The sequence below is a fragment of the Sphaeramia orbicularis genome, chromosome 3 (genome assembly GCF_902148855.1).
Source record: "Sphaeramia orbicularis chromosome 3, fSphaOr1.1, whole genome shotgun sequence".
Classification (NCBI taxonomy): domain Eukaryota; kingdom Metazoa; phylum Chordata; class Actinopteri; order Kurtiformes; family Apogonidae; genus Sphaeramia; species Sphaeramia orbicularis.
The window spans coordinates 38,789,527-38,809,528 of NC_043959.1; the positions used below are offsets into that span (position 1 = coordinate 38,789,527).

A 20,002-nucleotide genomic window follows, 5' to 3' on the forward strand; every position below is an offset into this window, starting at 1 on the left:
TATCATATTTTAAATGTGCTGGAAGGAGACAAAGTATGTTTAAGCAATAAGCCATGAGAAGCTGCACTTGATGGTGATTTTAGAACAGCTTACAGGCATTGTTAGGGACTCTTTTCAAAGAACTGTCAAGTATAGCCTCCAGTAACTTTTTCTGCTTTAATAATATGACTGCAATAAAAAAAAGTCTATAAATTTGCCATAAATGTTACATTTTTAGATAATCTCAGCCATAAATAATGACACTCTTACTGATTTTTGCATGCAGCTTTTGGTTACAAGTTATTTAACATAAACTCAAAGACAATTAGCCAGTCCAAAGTGAGGGAAGGGGATGTTAAATGATTTACACTCAATTAATGGTAATATTTTCTAACACATGCTTCATGTATTGATCCATTTTGAGTCCTTAATGGTCATTGAAACGTAGCTTGGTGTTTAAAAGTCTAAAATCTTTAAAGTGCATATTTTTAATCATTTTCTGTGACAATGGAAGTCACTGCTGCCTTTGTTCAAGCTATAAATAGTCTAAACTACTGTAAAAATGTCAGTGAATGCAGCATGAAAGCAATTGTGCACTTCTCTCCAACTGTTTATGACAAAGGTTTTAATAAGGCTTTGCAAGTTAGAAAAAGGAGTACAACTAAGCATTGTATGATTGTACTTTTCCCTGACACACATTTAAGCTGTTTAAAATAAATGAATACATTGGAAGGGCTGTTGGTAGAAATGTTTCCCTGGGAAACTTAGATGAATAAAATACTGATCCCCTTTAGCACCTGTGGTTTTACTCACAATCTAAATGTGACCTCTAACCTTCATAAATGCATCAAATGCATTGTTTTTTCTTATCATTGTTTTTATTTGTTTACGTCCCAACTGAGCAAATTATTGTGTGGTTGTACCATTATTTTTTATTTTATTTATTTATTTATTTTTCGCATCTGGACGAACAGAAATGAGCTGACCTGTTCCAAAGTCTGAGCCAGGCCTAGCTCAAGTGCTTTGAGAATATTCATCTGTCTCTCCAGTAACCACCAAAGACTGCAGCAGAGGAAAATGAGAAATGCTGTTTTATAATGAGAGCCCTAGGCAAAGACATACAGAGACATGTCTTTAAAAAAAAAAAAAAACGTCATTATATATTCTCCTAGTAATACTGCAGTGGGAGAAGCATACTAAGAACTCTTGTCTTTGAAGAGGTCTGGGCAGTTCTTTAATGTTTTGGATAGAACTTTGTATTGCTTTGTGATATATGGTTAAGCATATACTCCGTCTCTTAGTATTAGATGTGTTTTCATCTAAGCAACAACTGTTTTCAGGGATTTCAACTGACCTTAGTTCTTTATAAGTAAATATTAATTTTAGTATTACTTTTCAAAGTCTAACATGGGATCAGACTGAGGGAAATTTTGAGAGATATTGCTTTCTGCATTTTAACCAGACCATATTAGAAACAAGTGGTCCCAGGCACAACCCCGCCCCTTGCACGTATTGTTGCTTATTTTGGCATCGATCCAGCTGATGTCATCATGCCTCTGCATGTGCTGATGTCAGCATTTCAATTGCCTCTATATATGTGCCAAGTTTGTAGTAATTTGAAACAAAATTGATGTTTTTATAGACATTTGAAATTTTGTCCCCTATAAGGAAATGAGAGAAGAAAAAATATTTTAAAAATTCATAAAAAATTTGAACTTTGACCTACTTTTCCAAAATGCAACCACATCTATTCTGGCTCACTGGCAATCTATAAATTCAATTTGGTATGAATTCAACCAATAGTTTTGCTGCTGGAATGTTAACAAACAAACAAATAAACCGAATCAAAAACAATACCCTTTGCCTCCCCTTCAGGGGCGGGGTAATAAAAGCTATATTTTGGTCCTGATTAGCATACTATTAAAGATGCACTGTGGTCCAAAGTGAAATAAAAGAGCTCCTAATGATGATTACAAAAGCAAGTGCAATCACTGGGTGTGTTCCCCGACTTAAATGAATGCTGGAATGGATGTTTCAGTAACTGCCATGTTAAAGATCATATCCTGGATAATATTTCTCACCCACTTTGCACTACACTGATGCAACACAGGAGTTCTGTGGGCAATATGTGTTCACTTACAGAGAGTTTCAAGAAGCAGTTTTGTTTCTGGTGCAATGAGCCATTGGAATAAGCACAATAGAGTTGTGGCTCATTCACCTTAATATCGTGGCTTTCGGGTTGTGTAAGAACTGAACATTATTTACGGTTGTCTCTATGCATTGCTTAAGCATTCTATGTGTAATGAGCCTTGTTCATGCTTTTATGTATGCCAAATCAGGAAGGATCAGGATTAAAATTTAAAGTTGCTTTAATGAACACTGACATTTTGAGGCATAGATGAACTTACTGAACTTGCTACATATAATGTGCAAAATGTTGCAGATTTAAACCCAACTCTGCAAGAATTGACCATTACATAATGGCAGAAAAACAAACTTGCTCACCTTCTGAACACAGAGAAACCTATATGCATTAAAGAGCCTGATATTTAGCCTTATTAAGAAGTGGCAGAAAAAGAAATAAGCATGAATACTACACTACCATTGCTGAGGTGTCCAGGAGTGTCCCTCCTTTCTTCAAAGTGTTCGGTCTGTTTCAGGTCTGCAGTAATAGCAAAGGGAGTGGAGATGCCCAAGCCTCTCCATCTCCTGTAAACGGCCCACATCTCCTCCTGGGGAATCCTCAAGGGCTTCCAGGCCAACTGGGAGATATAATCCTCCCAGGGAATCCTAGTTGGCTGTGCCCAGTAAACCTCCAAAGGGAGGGGCCTCTGGACCATCCTTATCAGGTGTCTGAACCACCTCAACTGAGACTTAGTGTGGGGCAGTGGGGGGTCGACTGTGGGTCTCTCCTGAATTTCTGAACTCCTCACCTGATCTTGGTAGAGAAAGTCTGGCCACCCAGTGAAGAAATTCATTTCAGCGCTTGTATTTCACAATCCCTGTTCACTATGCAGGTTCAGCAGAGACCACATCACTACAGAAGCTGCACCCAACCTACACATGATCCTGCAGTATCCAAAAAAATGTATTAACCCTTATAGGGCACTCACAGAAATACTCAACCTTAATGTGTTATAGGAGGACATAACAAGGCTTTATTATGTTTGTGAAATTTTTCAAAATGTTTTATTGTTATGTAGAAAATCAGGGTTAATGAAGTTACTGTATTTGGTTCCTTACCCATAAGTAGCACAAAAAAAGTACAAATGCAAGAAGTAAATAAAAAATACAAGAAAAACACATGTAAAGTGAAAGGAACATGCATTTTAGAACATCACTTTAGAACATTACACCAACATAAGTGCTGATCCAGACACCTGTCCACATCCACATTCTCCCTTTGAACATCATTCCTTACATTAGTACCATTACTTCATGGTACCTAACAAAGCAGGTCCACTCACTGTTCATGCAGAGGTGGACCTTACAGACCCTGTAGACCACGTTTGACCTCAGATTGTTGCCTCACTGTCCTCACTGTTACTGTTGCTATCACTATCTTGTAATGTATGCGGAAATTACCAAAAAAATAGTCACTTGCCCGATAAAGGGTTAATACAGTTTTAAAGCATTAGATATAAATGAATTGTATAAGGTTTATTACAACATGTACTAAATGTAGCTCAGGTGTAGAGTAAGGTTTAGGTTCTCCAGGCAGGATTAACGCATAGTCTTTGTTTTAAATGGCACTTAAATAGCTATTTGTCGTTGTCACTGTGCTCCTGGCTCTTTTACTTGGCATTATCAACCAGACAGATAGTCTGCTTTGGTACTGATAGCTGTCACTAGTAATTCTGTCCTACATATCCTCAACATCTCACTGGCAGCCCATGTTTTAAAGCTAATTAAAACTTTAGACAACACAAACTGATTACTGCGCCCAGGTTCTGTCTGCATTGCAAAGATGGCTTAGTGAAGAAATGGAGCGACCAAAAAAAAGAAAGAAAGAAAGAAGAAAAATCAATAAACCACTCTGCCTCCAACATCTTAATGCCACTCTCAGTGGAGAGAGATGTGTGGAAGTGATGGAGTCTCTGTCAGTTACTAGACATCAGAGGAGTTTTTAATTGAGGCCCCAGTAGGGCTGAGAAGGACATGGGATATTCTGAGAGAGTGGGCCTAGCTGGTGTTAGATGACATGGACGGACCGTAATGTCACATACTTTTATTCTCTTAGGTGGGATCGGACTTCTCAATATGACATAGAATTTATATCACAGTATAGTTTGAGTATTGAAGGTTATAACATTCCATCATAGTATATATTTCTCCCATAATTTCAAAAGAATGTGATTTAAATGTCTTGGATAGTAACAATTTATTCCTCAGAGTTAAAGTTATGATCATATATAGCTTTAGAGTGCGTGTGTGCACTTCAAATTCACAACCTTGTTTTGCTTTAAATATTTGTGGTCGGGTTTTATGTTGAATGAATTGATGAAGTCATTGTTTTCACCTTTGTTTGAAAAGCCATCTGTCTTTTCCCGCTGCATGCCTTTGCACAGATAGCACAGTTAAGGCCTGTGTAATGTATTCCCACAGCTGGCTTGTCTTATCATCAGGACAGAAGCTCAGGAACAGGACTTTTTCTTTTTTTTTTTTCTTTTTTTTTGCATTTTCATTTCATACCAGTGCAGGTACTGCATGTGTCAGAGTAGACGCACATTCTTAAACCCATGCTCATACATGCTGACATGTTTCCTCATGGTTTGGTTCTGTTTCTGTTAAGCTGTCTGACTCCATTTCTTCACTCACTTTTTTTTTCTTAACATACAAATGTGAATTGCGTGATTGCAAATGTTTTAGTGTGAAAATGAAGTGAAGGCTCTCTGGTTAACACACAGTTAGCCGATGCTCAAAGTGCACTTTTTGCCATGACATTCAAAATCCATTTTATACTCAGAGTCTCTGCCTGCAACATAGCCTCTGCCTCAGTAACACAGTCACAGTCGGCTCAGAGCTGCGTATTCACGTAATTAGCCAGTCGACTAGCTATGGGATTACCTGTAACTGTAAAGATGAGAAAAATCACTTTAACCTTGCCAGTGGCATCACTGAATAAGACTTAAAATCATCCCTTTGAAAGTGTTGAAGGCTACGTTCTATGCAAGAAAGGCTTCTACTAAACTCCTCTGGGTGGTTATTGAGGAGACTATGGTGATTATATGTTGATTTTTGTCTTTTGTTCTAGCGTTGTTTTTAATGGTTTCTTTTTATAACACTAAGAGATTACTTCTGCCATCACAGATGCATTGTGTATGCCACTGAAATTCAGAATGAGCCATAGTAATCATAAACATACAAGTATGCATTATAGGTGAAGTCTAACACCAGTAAACAGTTTGATGTGTAATGAATAAAATACTTGTGTATTTGTGTGCATTAGTCTCAGTATATAATTGGTAGCCTAGGATGTTCATGCTATACTTAAAGAAAATAGTAATCTAGATTAATTACCTCAACACAGTCTTATTAAAGCTTTGATTTTGTATAAATATACTAATCACTAGGTTTCAAGGCCGCTCCAAAAACCTGTAGGTACTTTAGATTCAGGGCAGTTATGCAACTATTGGGCTACCACCAGTAGGAAAAATAGTTTAAGTTGCACTGAAAGTAATAATATGGTAACATTTATAACAACATGGTAACAGCGGTGTAATAGCTTTTTAAATTAGAGGTTAGGTAGTAATAACTCTAAGAATAACCAATGAAATTACGGAGTGTAAAAACTTTTTTTCTTTTTGTTTAATACAATAATGCTGAGTGTAAGTGATGTGTCACTAAGAAACATTTGTGATTATCCCTGTGTCTCAGTCATGAATTAGGGTTGCAGAATGTCAAAGTACTTATTTTGTGTTTTATTTCATACCGTTAGAACATTAGACTACACCAAAATAAACTTTGAATGCACAGATATATTGTTTATGAACTTGTGAAAACAGTAATCCAGGCAAATTCAGTTTTTTTAGGTGTTCCTGAGGTGTTTATTTTCATTAATCTTTCAAGTTAAGCATTATGATATGGTAATAACCACTTATGCTTCCGTTAATTTTCATTAGTATTACAGGAGGTGTTATTATTACATTATTACCTCTTTATTACAACCTATTACACTCTGTTTCCATGTTGTTATTGAGCATTAATATAATGTACTACCTCTTTTTCTCCTTTGTCTTAACATTTTCACCTTTAACTCCATGGATGACAAATGTCCCTCCTCTCTGTGACCACTGCTTGTCAATCCATCTTTGAAAGAATCTGTTGCAAACTATGTGATGATTTCTTACATGGTTGAATAACATGTTCCATGAAGAAGCTCATCTCTCTTAGTTACTAAACAAAGATTCTCAGATGTAATCATTTTTTACACTGATTTTTATTGGTGATAAGTAACAGTCCACCTATCTCATTTTGTATGAGCCATAACAATCCCAGCCTGTATTCTGTATTGACCTTCTTTTAGTTACCGCAATTAAGACCGTCTTGATGTCTTTGTTCAACCTTTTTCAGTCTTTGTTACCATTTAGCTGCATGAAACGTTCACCTGCGGGCCAATCAGATTCACTTATGAGTCATTTTAGCCTTAACACAGTAGCTCATTCTGAATCCATAGTGATGGGTAGAGCATCTCAGAACTGTGAGCCAACCCTCTATTGCAGAAAGGTCAACGGCAGTCTGACATGTCTGAGAGACAGTTTACAGGTTGAGTGTAGAGTGACACCAGAAAACCCTTATTGTGATTCCAGCCAGTTTCGTATTAAAGCAGATACCAGCTTAATGCCTGCTTGCTTGCAAACCCACAAACTCCTTCACTCATATGCTTTTGCCTTTGGGTTGTTTGACCACTCACCCGCCTACCCCATCACACCAACCTTCACTGACTAACTCACTCATCCACTTTACTCTCCTGCTCATCCTCCACTTCCCCCAACACCAGATGGCTTTTATAGTTCTCCTGCTGAGGAAAAAACAGGGCTGTTAGAAACTTTATTCCTATAAATGCAGAGCCATTACTCTGTTTTAATGTGCACGTCTGCACATCATACACTCGTGTTTGCCACGAGCTGATGGCGTCAAGGGAAGGGCAATAATGTCAAACAAATTGTATAAGAAAATGGGCGCTAGGTCGTCCTAGAGATGAGCGCAGTGCCTTCCTGCATGCCAATAAGACAGTGAAGTAGCATCTCACTGAAAAGCAATTTATTGAAATGCAAAAAGAGGAGAGAAAGCTCAGAGCAAAGATGCTGACAGGACAAAAACCTGTCACCATCCATCTCAGTTTGCCAAGTTTTTCCTACAAGTGAGCTTCTTGTCCTCTTCCAGAGAGGTGAGGTGTTCAGAATCATTTCAAGAACAATATGTGTGGTCACAGGCTTCTTATCATGGGTCTGAAAGGGGAGGGTGCGGAGGATTTGATGGACACCTTTGTGGTTGATAATAATAGGTGGTAATTGAAACTGAAGCTGAGACAAATTCAAAGTCATTGGTTCAATGTAATCCTAATATTCATGCTCATGTTTTTCATTCTGGCTAATCCGTGTCCTATGACACTGAGGCCATCTTCTTTCCATTAGCACTGTTGTTATTGTTTCTGCCAATCTCTTTTCTCGGAGATCAGTAGTGCTACACGGAAACTTAATAAAGAAGTTTAAATCACCAGTGTCTGCAAGCGTGTTTGCACTTGGCGAGGTAGTAGACATCAATCACTTCACCAGTGTTGGGTGAATGTGATTTAAGTGTGAGCTCCTGTTATGTCTCACTGAGTTTTATATCTCACTTTACTGTTTCTTCCCTGCCTTACAGTATTATCTGAATGAATGCCTTTATATCTGCCATGTGACCCGATGTTAGAGAGATGTGTAAGCCTAGATCCAGTCTTTGGCCTAACTGTGCTCTCTGGTCTCCAGGGCTGGATAAGCCCTACAGCAGGGCTGGGCCACTGGTGCTGCTCAACCCTTGGGCTAGCCTATAGTCCAGCTTACATTTCTGTGATCAACAGTCGTCCCCTCTCTTCTTCTGTTTTCACAACCATGCTGGTTAAGGCCAGGTTGTTCATCCTGACAATGAAAGAAAAACCTAATTGACTCTTCCTCTCCTCTTCCTCATCCTTCTAGCTTGTCTACAATGAGCCTTGAGGCTCTTTTTAGCCTGAAGCCATCTTTCTGTCAAGGGACATTATTCTCCTTTGGTCACAGCTTAAGAGGCTAGGTTTCTTCCAGGCAGGTAAAACTGGGCTGACAGTTGGAGAGAAAGCTGCTTTGATCTCCACCGTCTTCACGTTGCAGAACCAAGATGACAGGCAAGGGAGTCTTAGGAGCACTTTATTCCACCAAAGGTGCTGGAGAGAAGACACTCAGGCTTGTAAAAATGCCTGCAAATCTTGGCACTCGTATTCACTGAATCCCAAACAATACCTAAGCTGGCCCTGTGCAAGTCCCCTGTAGTGTCTTCCAGAGACTAAGGGAGCCTCATTTCTCACTGGTGATGCACCCTGTGTTAGGGCTCCATATGGACATAGTGTTTTATCATACTCTTTCCTGCCCCCATTAAATATCTATTTTTATCTTAGCAGTCTGCTGTGGCCTCCTATGAAACAAACCCCTCATGAAGCACCAGCTTCTACTGGAAGTAAGAGTGGTAGATGCTCCATACATGTGGTTGAAACAACCTCCAATAAACTTTATGAAGCAAAATTGTACTTACCAAACATATTCCTTTTTTTAGTATCTTAGATCTTATTTAATTCCATATTTTGTGAGTACAATAAACTGAAATAATATAAATATAGAAGAAAGAGGAGAAAATGTCATTTGAAAACGCACACACCAATGAATTTGCAGCATCAGAAGGAGGCAGAAAAGAGTAATGAAAACTCAAAAGAGGAGTAAAATATAGACATTTATATAGTTGAGGTGATTCTGTGCTCAAGTCCACCCAGTATATCTACAAAATACAATAAATATGACCTTTACATTTTATGACAGGTGTAGTGTACATGCAATATAGCAATGTCTTAGATAAATAAAGGCAACAGGAAATACTTTAATTGCACAGCACTGTTTCAATCTATTAAAAGTGGTGTCGGCCACTTGTAATATTTACAGAATAACTAATCTTGCTTTCTGTATTATCAAAAAACATTTGTACACAAATTTACAAAATCATTATAGATTAGGTGTGTCACTTTTAACTAATGCAGAAATCCATCACATACAGATTATCCAATAAGATCCATAAAAACAGTTCAAATGTGCAGAAATTCATCATGACTCCAGACTTTCATGTAAAAATAGCATCATTCATCCATCTGAATCCATCCATCACTGAGTGTTGCCGTCAGCAGACGAGCAAAGATGTAAATACAGCCAAGACCCTGGAGAGTAAGTGGCATTTAGGGGTGTTAGTGTTGTTTCAGTCAGTTTATAGATCCTTTTTTTTTGCTTCCAACATTGCAAAAATGTTATGTAAAGTCTGATTATTTCAAGAATAATGCGTTTTCACTTTTCGATGTGTGCTACACATTCATGGTGTCTTGAAAATGCTAAGTACATAAGGTGAAGTTTTGTGTTTTGGTAGAGTTGTGAAGTCTGCACACTCAAGGTAATGTGACAGTGCAGCCCAAAGCACTCCATCCTTACTCAGGCACAGAGGGAATGGGGAAAGGGGGGAAAGAGAGGATAGGTAAACAGAGCCATTAGAGACAAATCTATTTCTGAAGAAAACAAAATCACATCATCAAACAAGAGAAAAAGAAAAATATGATCCTGCAGCCCTATGGGCCCTGGCGTAGCAATGATAGCCAACTATGGCATTTGTCTTTATCAGTCTGCCTTGAGGGAGGGAGCATGGTGGGAAAGGTGTGAGAATAAAAAGAGAATGAGAAAGACAATAAAAACAAAGAGCACTGCATCTTCTTTACTCATCACTAAAGGGAAGACACATTTGTTAGTATTCTGACTAAGCGAGGCATGCACAGCTCTCATGTAATTATTTCTCCTTCATACATGTTTTTTTTTTTTTTTTTTTTTTTTAGGGGAGGCTTTCAGACGGTCATTCTTTAAATATAGCAGAGCGAAGGGCTCGGTGGACACTGAGCAACAGCATCATCAGTCATGACTAGCCTGGGGAGGCATACGCAGCTTCATCAAAATGACAAGATTGACTTTCCAGATTTTATCCTTTCTCTCTGACATTTGGTTCTTTATCCCAGTTTGCTGCAGCAGAACCAGACAATCTCCTATAATTACACATTTAGATTGTTTAGAGTATTTTCCGTTTTGATGTGCTATGTTTTCTGTAATAGATAAAAAGAAAGGTGACTTTTCTTTTTTTAAATGGCTTCTTTCTGTCATTGGGAATACCCGTTCCTCCTGCTCATCCCCTCTTTGGCCTCTAATTAACTGTTTTGTGTGGGACAATCAGGTGCATTTGTTTCTCAGCATCAGATGGACTGGATTTCCATCTGAGAATTGATCATTTCTAAAACCAGAAGGATGCCTCTATTTGCCCTCCATCTTGGCTGGGTGATATTATAGCCTGTCTGCCTGTCTTCATAGCTGATGCCAAGTCCTTACAGATGCTTCATCATTTCCTCTTTCCAATGCCAGTCATTTTTCAGTTGTGTTTTTTTTTTTTTTTTTATTATTATCTGCCCAGAGCGAACACTCTCTGAAGGAGGCCTGTTGTGCTAAAGCCAGGCTCACAGCTATTTAGTGGCTGTGCTGTTTTCTTTTCTTCTCCCTCTGTTCATTCTGAATACCCCTGGGAAATTTGGCCATGCCTCTGAGATCTTTTTTGTCCTGCTGACCAGTTTTTATTTCTGCTCATCACATTCCTATTTGCCAAGATACTGTCTCTCCGTTTGATGTCTAATTGTATTTAGAGTCATCCTAGTATGCGCTCCAAAAATTATAGCGTTATTATATCTGTTAAAACCCATATTCTATGTCGACATTCTACTTAAATCTACATGACTTATTATTATATATGCATATTTCTTCTTTCTACTTTATTCCCTTTTAAAGCATAAGACTAAAAATAATGATTCTCTAGACCTTGAAAGGTTTTATAATATTAAAGCGATTTCATCAGAAGAGATCTATGTGTAGCAGAAGGTAAGGAGAAGGACATTTCACGCCAACATCCCCTTAATGCTGTGCCAGTGCTATTTGAGTGAAACGACAACAGAGTCTTGTGCGACTGGTAAGCTATCTGCCATCTGGACCCAATTGGAAGAATCAAGTGTCTTAATTGGACACTACTAAAGATGCTCATCGTCGACTCTCATAAAGCGAAGGTTCGTGCACATTTATGTCTTTTCAGACGCATCCAATGTTTCTGAAACTCGAGCCCTAAAACAGAGGAGATGTGTCATCACTGTCAAAGATCATGATGGCACTAATCACTGTCATCATGTTATGCTTTAGTAGTTCTGCAGCACTGGATAATTCTGGAGTTTTATGACAACAAACTCCAGCAGCAAATTGTCAAATGCTGAACTAATGGTGATGGATACAGCAGTGACAGTTGTACTCTTATTTTAGCTCTGCAACAGTGAATAATGATGCTCTCCCTTCTCTGCCCCTTCTCTCCCTGTGCCCTTTGCTTCAGGTCAGAACATCGCCTTCCCCCCAGTGGCTTTGTGGGTAACTGTTGGCCTGGCCGTGTGTCTGCTGGTCCTGCTCATTGCCCTGGCTGCTGTCTGCCGCAGGAAGATCAAGGAGAGCTGCGAGGAGGCCAGGAGAGAAGGTAGGGGAATAGAAAAGAGTGGGGGGGGAAGGGGGATGGAGCTCTACACCAGTGTACATACTCACAGGCGCTCTCTTGACAATTCATGTTTAATTCGCTGGGATAGATAAGAGCAAGGTATCACCTTATTAGGGGACAGTACAGTAGTGGCAGCGTCTCAGTAACATATGCAATAATAAAACATGTTTTTTCTTGAAGGTTGTTGGACTACTTCAAGGGCTTGCTGAATAATGGATGCTAACCTCATGCTCTTAGGCACTTTCAACCCTTCTTTATTAAAATGCAGAATGACTCCTTAAACTCTTCACATACTGGGCCAGTGGATGATATGCATAATTACGATGTGTTACCCAGATCATGTGGGAGGCACAACTAGACAAAGTGAGATAGAGCAGAAACCAGTGATGAGATGTTAACTGCTAAAGGAACTTTCAGAATCCAGAGGGAGTTCTGCTTAATGCATATAGGCAGGATCACGGATGGTGGGACACATATCTTCGGCAGAGGGGAACATCATTACTCGGGTCCGGTAATTAGCGTTGCGGAATGGCTGAGGATCGCCGCAAGTGCAAAGAGAAAAAGTTTTGAAATGAGATAGATAGTGCAAAGCCACCAGCTCTGCTGTAATGAGATCTGCTCTGAGTGGAGAAGACATTTAAATAAAGGTCAGCCAGTGTCTGCACCAGGGCCCAGAGGTTTAAAAATAAATATGGAAGTGACACAGACTCAGAGGAAAGAGTAAATAGCTCCATGGAACATATGAAATCAAATGAAATGGAAAGGGAAAAATATAATGCTGCTCCTCCCACAGGCAAAGGGCTCCTAGGGTTGCTGGGGCCTTTACTTCGGTGGACCAGATGAGGAGCTGCTTACCTGCCTGCAGCCCTAACGCTGAAGGCAGGACTGATTATGTGGCCGTTCACTGTCCACCTTATTGAAATGTTAAGTTTTATTCTGTCCCCTGCCAGCAATGTTTTTGCAGCCTTTGGTATTTTCCAAGCATGAACCTCAAGAATGGAGCGCTGACTTATTCACATATCAGGCAGGCTCTTATACTCCAGATAGACTGATACTATATGAATACAGATGTGAAATGGCTTAAAATATGATTGCTATGCACATATTCAGAAGTGTGTGTGTGTGTGTGTGTGTATGTGTATGTGTGTGTGTGTGTGTGTGTGTGTGTGTGTGTCTGTGTGTGTGTGTGTGTGTGGTGGTAGTGGGGGGGTGGGGGGGTGGCAGAAACCAAGGAAGTGCAACCTAATTGTGGTTGTCTTATCTTTTAATGGTGTTTCTGGGTATGGCCAGATTGAAGTTGACTCTCTCTTCACCATGTCTGGGTAGTGAGGGTGGAAGGGTCAGTAAAGCTGGAGAAGTGAGTCATTTTTCTTCCCTGTCATAATGTATGTGGAGCAGCAGAATGTGTATCGTAACAGAGCAGAGCAGAGCAGCTTGTGGTATTGCAGTTGGAAGTGAAAGCTCAGTTCCAGAAGCGCTGTTGTATCTTATGTATCTTAACACCCAGCACAGCTTTGTCCTTTCAGATATATGCACACACACACACACACACACACACACACATATATATATATATATATATATATATATATATATATATATATATATATATATATATATTTCTGCATTTTACTTTTAGATAATCTCCTAATTGAATCAGCCCTTCTCTCTTTCTCTTAGAGATCATGTGTAGGTGACACAGGACACATCTCCCTTGTGTGACAGATGAAAAATCACAAGGGAGAGCAGTGTTTCCCCAAAGGACTTTTACAGCTGTTGTGCACATGTCTCTGCGTATTTAACCCACAGGGTTACCCCTGATTAAATGTTATGACAGATCAACTGTGTGTATGTGACTCACATGAAATAACTGGCTTATTTTATTCTCCCTTACGTTCATGTAGAACACTCTTGGGAAGAGAGAATAAATGTTAATTATTTGATCAAAATCCTGGCAGAAGAAATCTGTTTGTTTTGATTTTTAAATGACCAAAATTGGATCATTTTTTGTTATCAAGAGTTGGCATTCAAAGGGAAAGAAAATAAATGAAAACAACCACAACGCATTCCCTTTTGTCATTACGCATTATATGGTTTTATGGACAACAGACAATGTTCTCTTGTTTCTAGGGTGAAAGAGTGAAAGAAAATTAATTAGTCCCTCTTGTTGGTGTATTTATAGTAAAATAGGTTACTACGCAGAGATATTTGGGCAGCATACAATGAAGCAATCCTGATACCATCCTGCTCTATGGACAGGTTGTGCAGCAGTGCAGTGCTGCACCACTTCTGCCCCAGTCTGGAGGAAAGGATGTTGAGGTACACATTAACACTCCCCCAGCATCAGTGAACAGTTGCCGTTATCCCCTGACTCTTCTGTCTATTATGTGGTTGTTCCAGCTCACCCTTAACCCAAAACCGCCGCTCTTCTTACCCCCACACATTTGGGATGCAGCCAGTAGGGGTATAAAATTGGAGCACTCTCAGTGTACAAGGCAAGCAGTTCTGGGTTGCTGTATTGTGGATGCCCTCGTCTTCACCCTGTCTTAAAGGTGCTTTTAAATGGGCTTCACTCTCCAACCAAAGCCTTGTCCCCCGAGGTATTTCTATTGGAGCCACAGTGATGAGGCCTGTGGTCACCTTTGGTGGTGTTGAATGAAGGTAAACAGACACACTATCCCCAGTCACAATAATACAGAGATGAAGTAACAGTAAAGGTTGTTTTTGTGGATTATAGTTATAAAAGTGGTGACCATTAACCTTAATCATACTGACTGGTGCTTTATTCTGTCATTCCAGTTTTTCATGCTTGGTCAGTCAATATGTTCCTAATGGCTACACGCAATGGTTTTCTGTTTCTGTTTTAATTTGTTCTTTTTTAAAATAATAATAATAAAACAAGATGCAGATACAAATTTTGTTCTTGACTGCATGGCATTTATTAAATAATCAATCATGCTTTGAGAGGAAATAAGATTTGACTTACATTTTGCTAAAATAGGTGTTTCTTACAGTTATTTATTCTTGGGGTCCCCATAGACCCCAGTCCTTGTATGTTAAATATGTTGGTAGGTTAACTCAAAAGATTCAGCTTCCAAAATGTCTTCTGCAAATGGTAAACATCTTCATGTGCAGCTAAATAACTAACACTCTACCTAAAGTTAATTAATGTGTTGTAACAGTATGTGGGCACACACAGCACATAATACAGTAACATAACACAGAGAAACAGTAGGGTAGACGTCTTTGCATATGCAGGCTGTTTGAATCTGGAAACTCAGCACGTTCTGCTGCTGTAATAGTAAGGATTTCTGCTTAATTTCCCCAGAGGATCATTTTCTTTCTGTCAACATCAAGAAAGAACTAGCAATTGCACAAGAACGTACACAAATGGATTGTTTTGCTTTGACATTAGATTTGTGCAGTTATCTGTTTAATCTAAGTTAGTCTTTTATAGCAGATGCTAAATAGACAATATCAAGCCCTGCTACTCTGAAAATAGACAAAAAGTAAAGAAATAATATCAAATAGTCACTCCCTGGTCTATTTTTAGCCTGCATGTGTGCACACATGCACATGTCATGTGTGCCTGACAGCCATCACTACTTCTGTTACAGTGGGTTTTCAGAGAGCCAGCAGCTCAAGCCTAATGTGATTACTGTCTTTGTGAGAGGGCTGGATCTGAGGTTAAGGGGTGGGTATAACAGTGTGTGTGTGTGTGTGTGTGTGTGCGTGTGTGTGTGTGTGTGTGTGTGATGTGGCAAGGGTACCATTGTGTGGGGTTTCATCGTCATATAGGCTCACTCATCACAGCTTGTCCTTTGAGCTGTGAAGGATCAGCTCACCATAGGCTTGTGATGAAGTGACTACATTGTGTGTCTGCTTTTGTACTGTGGTTCCCACTGATAATGGCTCCCCTGTCTTCCCGCAGCTGAAGAGGCCAAGGAGCTGGAAGAAGAGGAGTCAAAGACAGGTCAGCCAATCCGCACCTGTTTAAAGCCTTAGTCTCTGTGTGCATCATTTAGCTAGCACCGCTGTGCAGGTGCTTGGGGCAAAATGCAAGGCAGGAAATAGCAGTACAATCCTAACGGTATATGCCGCTCACATCTTTTTGTTTAGCACGCATATGCTCAATTATTGAAATACTTTAATTTTATTGCATTCAGCACTCTGGGCGGTGTAATCAGCTAGGCTTTAAGGACATGCAACTGTGCATCTTATCCACTGGAGACAACGGAAAGTGCAATTAGCTCTTGAGTGTACCGCCAGACTAGACTTAGCCTGTAAATAGGGTCATTCTGTCTGTCTAGGTGGTTATGTGATCACTTGGATCAGTCTATTATTGGGATCAGGGGGAAAAAATACTCATTTGTTCACGAAACATGCAAGAGTAGGGCATTACTCAAAGACAAACTCCTTACATTTTAAAGCAGGTCCATAAAAAGGAGCAGAGCATAGGATTTTTATTTAACACTTTTTCTAACATTGATTAAATTACACACTCTAAAACTGTAGTTAACCCAATTTGGGTTATTTTTCCAATCCTTTGCCAGGTCAAATATGGATTGGTCATTATTCACTGTATTCTCAGAGGTGCTGCTATGAAAATGAATAAGATCTAACTTGGTGGAGTCGCAGTAAAAGCACAGCTAATGTCAACTCTGCCCTAAAGTAATTTTTATTTAATTTTAGTTAAAAAAAAAAAAAAAAAAAAACGCTGTAAGACATTGTTTTAACAGATATTTAATTATCTGTGTAGATTTCTAGTAGGCTACCTGTTTCACTGTTTGCAGCTTTAATAAAAACTTCTCTTGTCCTGGCACTGCATTAAAATATCCAGCTGTGACTATGTAAGACTATTAATAACCAGATTAAGGCCACTGTAACAAGCTCATTAGTATTCTTAGTGTTCATGTAGTATTCTAATGATGTCTCCACCTTTGGTAACAGGTCTGGTCCGGTGTTCAAAGACCAGAAAATACAGACCAGAGGAAGAAGTTACAGTAGACAGCATTTAATACTTTATTAACTTAATAACCACATTGGCTCAATCCATGAATACACAGTGAACCTGAACACACTGGCTTTTGAACAGGACTATGACAAGGCTGCAACAACTGGCGGTAGCAGTGTCAATTACCTCTGACCATGTGACAGTATGGAGTGATAAGCAACAGCAAAATAAGCACAAACACAGACCAAAAGCATCGGCAGAGCTCAGTGTATCTCCTCTAACCTCCTTACACAGAAACAGCCTCTCCTGTCTGTCTTCACTGTCTTCAGCCTCACTCTGAGTGACACAGCCCTGGTAAACACAGCTCAGTCTGTTTTACCATCTAGGCATATTGTCCTTTTTATTCATAGACTATCTTCATCATCATATGTTTTTATCTTTTACTTAACCCTGCTTCTGCACACTTCAGTGATCATCAGTAACTGTATTGTCATTGACTTTTGCTATTGCTGATCATTAGTTAGGTGATCAATCCCAAAAGCTGTTTCATCATCACAATATCTAAGACAGCTTAGGTGTTTGATCGTAAAATAAGACCAGGTCAATAGCTGCCTCCGAACTTCCCGGGCCACAATAGCAGGGTTCCTACGTGTCCTGGAAAACGTGGAAAATGATTAACCAATTTTCCAGTCATGGAAAACATATGGAAAATGAGAAAAAAGGTCAAATGTCCTGGAAATGGTTAAGTTATCCTGGAAAATGATTTATCCTCCCCCTGCCTTGTGACCTAGTGTGCCTAAACTGAGATGAAACAAAGGAAATTGTTTTTCAGTGATTTATTGAAAATCTACAAATATTTTTTTTGGAAGTGCAGGAGAGAAAGTAAGCACAAGAGTAAGAGATAATTATTTTTCATAGATAAATTATAGCCATAGACTGCACATCAAATGTCTGAGTAATAAATATAGAAACAATCTGGGTAAATTCAAGTTACAACTGAAGAAAAGAACACTTCCAAAGAATGAGGGGGACAGGAGAATGGATTAATGTATGGCGTGATAACTTGTCTCTGTAGCAGCTTGAAAAGTCCTGGAAAATAACACTGTTACAAAACAATGTTTTTTGCAAGTTGTCTAGGTTTTTTCAACTGAATTAGGACCATTTTGCACCGCTAAATCCAAAAATGACATCTGTTTTTCTCAATCAGGTCTGTTTTTTTTTGCTAATTTGATTTTGAAAAATGTGATCTTCTCACAAAATTGATTAAATTTTTGTGACTTTATCAGTTGATTTTTTATATAGTTCTCACCCAAAATAGGTTTTAAGAGAAAAAAAATCATTTTCTAACAGGATTCCCGTTAGGTACAATGGTGTATTCACCGCAGATGTAGCAGAATACGTCAGGCTTATTTTGCAAGATCTTCTAGTCGAAGCCATTTCATTCACCTGTAATATTAAAAAAAAACATTAATCATAAATTGGCAAAAGTAAAATCTTCAGAACTCGTTTATTGCAAGAAATATGAAAGAATTTTGTATCATATGACGTGAAAATGCCCATAAATGTAAGCAAAAATGTTAAAAAGCCAATATGTAGCGTAGTTCAGAAAGTTGACCTGATTGAGCAAAATTAATGTGATTTTTGGATTCAGCACACCAAAATGATCCTAAATCAACTCAAAAAACTTAAACAATAAATTTGTTGTTGACCAGTGTAATTTAAGGAAAAGAGTGGGAACCCTGTGCAGGAAAACCATTTCTAACCACAGCAACAGCCTACAACACAGGGAATACCTGCATGTATGCCTCTGATTTGACGGTGGAAGGCAGAGTTATGATCACATTATTACATTTAAGGTGTAGGAGATGTTGTTCAACTGCACCACCGTGGCACCCTATGTTGTTCCCATATGCTTTATTTCCAACTCACTCTTAGAAAGTGTATGATTAGAGTAGCACTACCACGGAATATGCCTGTTCTTGTTGGGTGATGGAAGTTGCACCTTTAATTCACCTATAACCACATGGGGAGTACAAATAAGTTCAATAAACCAGCATGTTGGGTTTCAGCTCCAAAAATGGGTAAAAATTTACATAAAATTACCTAATCAACCTTGCTTTTTTTTTTTTTTTTTTTTTTTTGCTGTGAGGCAAAAGTATTAACCATTAAGTTTTCCTGAGCTTTAATCTGTTTAAAAATGGTTGCAAGGAATGATGAGCCTTAACTTCAGTTTACATCTCTAACCTAATGCAGTATATTAGTAATTGCAACCCATTGTTAGACAAAATGACCCAACCTGTGTTATAATACAGCAGGTGGTTTATTAAAACAACCCAAAATTCCTTACTGTGCAGGTCTGCGAGGCCTTAGTGGAGGTAAGTAATCTCAGAGCTCCCATCTTTACACAACACAAATTATAATATCAAACAACCCCAAAATGCCCCATAGTTTATTATAAACAATTCCAGGTGGCAGGATGGTAGGGGCCCAAAAGAGCCAGTCACTGAATGTTAAAATTTGGTGAGTGAACACTGATGAAGCATGAGAGCGTGTGAGAAATGAAACCAGCTTCAGGCTCCAAATCTATTCAACACAACAGAGTGGCATAACTCTTGTAGTGTGTATTTGTGTGAGCGTTTGAGGCAGCGAGAAGGAGACAGACACTAATTTAGTGATGCCAACAAGCTGTTTTACATTATACGTTACCCCAAAGCTACGGCTATAACAGTAAAATCTATCTTGTCTATAAATTTAACTGTAACAAATTTCACAAGTTCCAAGTTTCGCAGTATACCGACATCAGTGCCGCTCTGTCCTGTGCTGTTGATCAAGCTCTGTGGATACCAAACTGTCATGTGGAAGTTGAGATAATTTTTTTATGATGGAAACAACATCAAAATAGACATGTTCTATAATGTGCCTTGCTCAACTTTGTGCTTACCAAGCTTGCACAAGTCAGAGGTTTAAAGCTCCAGCATGTAAGTGGTACAGAGTATAATACTTCTAATTATGTTTTCACTACTGTGCAATTATATTAAAATAAGAATTGTGTTTTTGTTTGTTATTAGCCATTTGTGTATATCTACAATGGGAGCAAGTGACCTTTCACACCAACCCACTCCTTCTTTTGTGTCTTTTCATGCTGTGCTGCTCCATATTTTTATAGTGGGTCAGGATAGATTCCCTCTTTGCTTTTTTTTTTTTTTTTTTTTTTTAACCCATAAAGATGCAGTGTGACTT

The 20,002-nt window shown here is 38.8% G+C and overlaps 1 protein-coding gene across 1 annotated transcript in view; it reads left to right on the top strand.

The window, feature by feature from the left end:
• Nucleotides 1–20,002, top strand: part of cd276 (CD276 molecule) — a 74,945-nt gene that overhangs the window by 37,224 nt on the left and 17,719 nt on the right. The window contains exons 5-6 of the mRNA XM_030131100.1: nt 11,653–11,790; nt 15,740–15,781. Coding sequence (XP_029986960.1) covers nt 11,653–11,790; nt 15,740–15,781 — 180 coding nt within the window. The remainder of the gene's footprint in view (nt 1–11,652; nt 11,791–15,739; nt 15,782–20,002) is intronic.